This window comes from Natrix helvetica (assembly GCF_964273705.1).
Source record: "Natrix helvetica genome assembly, chromosome: 1".
Taxonomy (NCBI): domain Eukaryota; kingdom Metazoa; phylum Chordata; class Lepidosauria; order Squamata; family Natricidae; genus Natrix; species Natrix helvetica.
Window position 1 is genome coordinate 301,330,483 of NC_138548.1, and position 5,601 is coordinate 301,336,083.

General features: G+C 40.2%; 1 protein-coding gene across 1 annotated transcript; it reads left to right on the top strand.

The window, feature by feature from the left end:
- The first annotated feature begins 148 nt into the window (after window positions 1-148).
- Window positions 149-5,302, top strand: SPCS1 (signal peptidase complex subunit 1). The gene is made up of 4 exons (XM_081935424.1): window positions 149-463; window positions 4,224-4,283; window positions 4,691-4,777; window positions 5,129-5,302. Exons 1-4 carry the CDS (start codon window positions 155-157, stop codon window positions 5,249-5,251), a joined length of 579 nt encoding a protein of 192 aa, XP_081791550.1. The 5' UTR covers window positions 149-154; the 3' UTR covers window positions 5,252-5,302.
- Window positions 5,303-5,601: the final 299 nt, after the last annotated feature.

A 5,601-nucleotide genomic window follows, 5' to 3' on the forward strand; every position in this document is an offset into this window, starting at 1 on the left:
TCCGCCGTTGGCCGCGAGCCCTGGGACGTCATAGCGCTATTGCCAGTCGACCGGTAGACGGCAGCATCCGCCGGCGGAGTTGGCATTTTTCTGGAATGAGTCCAGGAGGGGAACAGCCCCCACGCCCCGCCCTAGCCGATCCGGAAATTCAAAAATGATGAGGCGGGGCAAGAGGACGTCGAATCCGGAATGCTCGAGAGCGCCCGCCTTACGGCAGAAAGCCGTCTTGATCAAGAAGGCGGAAGCGCCCGTTGACTGTTCACCGCTCGGCTCTCCCGCCTCCAACGGCAACTCTCAGGGCGACTCTTTCCAGCCGCTGGAGAGCCCGCTTCCTCCCTGCAGAGCCGAGGAGCCCTCGTTGCCCCCCTTCCTCCCGGAAAGCGCTGACGGCTCCAGAGATCTAGACGCCGCTGCTCCTCCAGGCACCATGCTCAACTTCTTCCGATCCATTCCGACGCAGATGGTAAGGCGGGGGCATCCCGGGGCTTGCCTCCGTCGCGCCGACTCCCCCAGGCTAGCGGAGAACAGCCGTGCCGCCCGACCGACTTTGAGGTCGGGCAGGAAGCGGTAAAGCATCCAAGGCACCAGATAGAAACTGCCTGGCTGACTGGGCTGATAAGGAGACGTGTCCTAAATAGAGGCGCCCAAGGGTCCGATGACTGACAGGTGCCCATTAGGCGGAAAGATGTTCAGTTCGGAATAGAAAACAAAAAGATTCAGTTGCTCTGCCTCCTCTGTTTTCCTCCCCGCCTTTGAATTGTGTAAAATTAAATACCTAAATTGTATTATCGAAAATAAGCCTTTTGTTTCGGTAGGATTTTATCAGTTGTCTCATAATGTATTTGATGGATGGCTTAGGTAAAACAGAATTAACGATCGGTACCATGCTAAAATCAACTAAAGATATTGAACTAAGAATTCTACTTCAAAACGATAAAACCAGACATCGGCCTTGGAAAATATTGAAACACTAAATTAAAAATATTACATTGATTAAATTTACTAAAGCTGCCTAGAGCAGCCCCAAATAAATTTAACAAATAAAGACCTATGTAAATAAGGAGATATTACATACTATTACAGAATATTGATATAGATAAAATGTGTGCTGCTAAACATATTTTCTCCCTCCAAAATCTCTACTATTTAAAGGAACATTATTTGGCAAAGTTAATAAATTTAGATATTAATAAACTTAATCCCTGTGATGTGCGAGTGCCAGGACAGGTGGATTTATTAATAGGATTTAAAGATCCTATTCTTTTTTGAGGTTTACCATAAATTAGGCAGATTTGACTTGTTGATTCCTTCCTGTTTTCCAAATTGACTAGACTTGCTCAATTGATCGTTTTGTTTAATTATTTATTTGGAGCATTTATATGGCCACTCAAATCCAAACATATGGGTAGCTTGATTATGTACCATCAAATCATTTTCAACTCCTAGCGATTAGACAGCTAAATGACTTACAAAATCATTAAATAGTACAGCATAAAAGTAACATCACTAAAACAAAAAATATGAACTGATGATGAGGCTAAAATATATCTTCCCAATGGGTACTGAGCAATATAGTTTTCATCTCGATCCAAGAGCCAGTTCCGATTCACCTTTCTAATGCCCTGCAGTGTTCAGTCAAACTGGGATGGGGAATCATTCCAAAGGCAAGGGCCAACACCAAGAAAGCATGCCTACTAGGTCTCACTAGGTGCCATTATTATTATTCACAATCCAGAATGTGATACATGCAATATTTTAAAGTGTCTGAATACGTGAATATTGTTTACTTAACAAAGTTGGACAGATTGCAGTCCTTCCATACCAAATTTCTATTTTACAGTTATGCTTGTGCTTGTTTACATTTATTTCCTCCTTTCTTTTAGGCATCAAATGATTCTTCCTCTTTCCAGTTTTATCCTCCTGTTTAGTGTAATAATCTATATGGCTGGGTTCTAGAGGTTTGGGGGGGGGGTGTTGTTCTTCCATCCTTTAAAGCTCGTTATCAAACTCGCGGCATCACATTGCCATCATGTGATGCTTTTTCCCTTCACGGAACTGGGGTGGGCGTGGCCTGTGTGTGATGCATCTGGCCCATGGGCCGCCTGCTTTAAAAAGTCATTGTTTTTCCCCACCTCAAGAAGCCATTGTTGCCAACCTAATTAGACAATTTTCATACAGTATGAAGTTGATCAGCAGCTTCAGAGGATCTTGGATAAAGTGGTTATTTGAACCCCTTTCAGTTGTGTTTCAGGCCTTGATAAGAGGCTGAAACAAAATTGTGCATTTAGATGGCCTCCCGTGGAAGTTGGATGGGGCTCTACATCCATCCTTGCTCTACTTGACCTCTAAGCACCTTCAATACCATTAACTGTAGTCTCTTTCTGGGCTGGCTGCAGGGGTCGGGAGTGCATATTGTGCTGGTTTTCTTCCTTTCTCCATAGGAGTTTCAGCTGGTGTTGATTGGAAGAGGTCCTGCCCTTGGTCCCTACTTTGTGGGGTCCTGTAGAGTTCAAAGCTTTCTCTATTCTTACTTATTGTCTACATGAAGCTGCTGGGTAAAGTTATCTACTCCTAGGAGGAAGAGTATCATCAGTGCGCTGATTATACCCAAAAATACATTTCTGTTCTTGTCAATTTAAATGATGCTGTTGAAATCCTGACACATGCAACGAGGTTGGGGAACAGCAGGCTTTCCCTTGCAAGACTGAATGGCTTCAGGTTTGGGGGCTTTCAGGATCTTTGGTACTGGATGGAGAGGCACTGCTCCAGACAAAGCCTATGCTCAATCTGGGATTCTAGATTTATCGAGCAGGTGGCAGTTGTCGTTAGGAGGGCCTTTGTACAATTTTGGATTATATGCTATTTGCACCTTTTCCTGGTTTTCTTTAGGCTCCGCTCTCAGTCACCCCTGCCCTGGATTACTGTAATGCACTCTACAATGGGCTTCCCTTAATGAGCACACAGAAGCTGCAACTGGGTAAAAAAAGGAATGATGCAGGCAATTATTGATGTTCTTTGAGCAGTCATAATTAGCATGTTGAACCACTGCTCCACAAGCTGCAATGGTTAACAATTTGTTTTTGTGTTCAAGGTGATGCTAATGAAGTAAAGCCCAATGGGAGGGGTAGTTATTGGAGGGACTACCTCTCCTAGGTTATATCTTTCTGCCCCATCAGTCTGTCAGGAAGGGCGTGTTATAGCTCCCATTTGCCAAGGAGTTACATCTGACAAAAACCAGTAGACAATCCTTTTCTGCCTCAGAGCCCACACTTTGGAATATTATCCCTCCCACCCCAAGATTTGACTGGCCAGAACCCTATTAACTTTCTAGAAAGCCCTGAAGACACAGCTTTGCTGCCATGTTTGGGACATGTCCTGTGACAACCTACAACCTATGCAGATGAATGCCAATCTCCTGTAGATTTTTTAAAATTTTTAATAGTTTTAATTTTTAATGGTATTTTAATTAATTATTGTTTCACTATTTGTATTTGAGGTTTAGTTTTGTTTTTTAGTTTTAACTGCATGAGCCGCCTAGTCGCATATGTAAGATGTACAGTTGAACAAATAAGTATAAATGAGTGGAACAAAATCAGCTAGTCAATTCCCTTCAGTTGTAATTGAATTCTGCTAACTTGAATTAACTAAAATCACACTCTGAACCAAATTATGATTTGTTGTGACTATGAGTTACTTCAGCCACAATGATTAAGCTTACATATTCACATTAAATATTAATAGAATGTGTAAACCTAGCCAGAAGTATCTGAAGAATTTTACAAAATTCTTTGTGGAGAGGTAAAAGTAAAATCTTTTTTCCATCCTTTGGTCCTTGTTAGACAAGCATACTAAAGAAGTGAGCTGACACCACCACTTAGAGGATACAATAGCTAGCTGTGCCTAAAGATGTTACAAAAGTCAAATGTAAATTAACTATAAACCTTTTAGCAGTGCTGGGTAAATATAGTTAATTTAATTTATATATTTAGCAGACAACAGCAATTAAAAGTGAACTGTAGTCTGACAGCATAATAGAAATTCTAAGTATTCTCAACTGTTCTTTCACATTCAGTAGAAATATCTATTTTTAAGAACTCTTCCTCAGATTTATTTTTAAATGCATTCTCAGCTCATTCCTATTGCATTATCAGAAATCTTAGTGTAAGCTATAATTCTTAGGGATGGGAAAAATATTGATGCTATTGATTTTTCTTTTTCCACAGGACTACAAAGGTCAAAAACTAGCAGAGCAGATTTTTCAAGGAATAATTCTTTTCTCTGCTGTAAGTATAATAAAAGCACAGAACACCATCAACTATAAATTCATTACCTCTTTCCACCTTACCTTCCTGAAAAGATCTTCATGAGAGATAAAAGCATGAGATTCTTGAGAATATTTTATGTGATATATTAGAAAATAAGCAAAATCCCTTCCCTTCCAATTATTGGAGCAAATATATTTTCTGGATCCCAGTCCTTTTTCAAAATAGCTGTCATTGCAGTAAGAACATCCTAGATTAAAATATATACCTTTTAAAGCATTGTGTCCTGAACTATAGAGTATAAGAATTGGTACTTTCTTATGAATACCCAGTAGCTTCCTTAGTTGTTGTATACAAATTAAATTGTTGTACTAGGTTTGAGAAATAGACTTGAATATTCTTTGTTATGTCTAATTTTTATCTTGTAGGTGGTTGGCTTTATTTATGGATATATCACTGAACAGTTTGGCTGGACAGTTTACATAGTAATGGGTGGATTTGCTATATCGTGCCTGGTAAGAATATAACTTTATAGCAAATATACATAATATATTCAAAATATCAAGTTCTGCAATAATTGTAGTAAACTGTACCTGTAATGTTAGTACACACCCTAAATGATGATTTTTTCTTTGGTCAATAAGTTATCAACATTGTATTATATGTTATTCTGTTGTCTTGATTTTTCAGCTTTTTGTTGTTTGTGCAATTGGCTTTTATCCTGATCTTCCTTTGAAGCAACTATGTAGCAGTATGGAAATACTGCTCACCAGATTAGTTTCCCTTGCTCCTAATCTTAGTTGTTTTAACCAAAAATTAAGTATTTAATAGGATTCTTAAGTTGTCCTATTTTTTTTTAATTACAGCTCACACTGCCTCCATGGCCAATTTACCGTCGCAATCCTCTGAAATGGCTCCCTGTTCAGGAATCTGCAATAGATGATAAGAAACCTGCAGACAGAAAAGTAAAGAGGCATCCTAAAAATTGAAAAACTACAATTCTGTATGAGTTTCTGCCATTAAATTTGCTTTAAAATTGATTTCTCCTCTTTTTTTACTTGGTTTGGTGTTTCTGCACACAGTCAGAAAACAAATTCTTCCTTTGTATTTAATGCCATCCTTCTAGGGCAGTGATGGCAAACTTTTTTTGCCTCAGGTGCCAAAAGCACGCATGCACGCTCCATCACATGCACTTGCATGCCACCCCCATAATTTAACCCCCCTCCGTACCATGCCGCTTGCGCATGCATAGATGATCCCCCCGCCATGCCCTGCATATGTGCACATGGCTTTCTAGGAGCCTGGGGAGGGCAAATATGCCCTCCCCTACCTCCCAGAG

Coding starts and splice junctions, on each gene's coding strand:
- SPCS1 (XM_081935424.1), top strand. CDS start 155: ATGATGAGGCGGGGCAAGAGGACGTCGAATCCGGAATGCTCGAGAGCG. Junction 4,284..4,690: donor GAATAATTCTTTTCTCTGCT/GTAAGTATAATA, acceptor TTTATCTTGTAG/GTGGTTGGCTTTATTTATGG. Junction 4,778..5,128: donor GATTTGCTATATCGTGCCTG/GTAAGAATATAA, acceptor TTTTAATTACAG/CTCACACTGCCTCCATGGCC.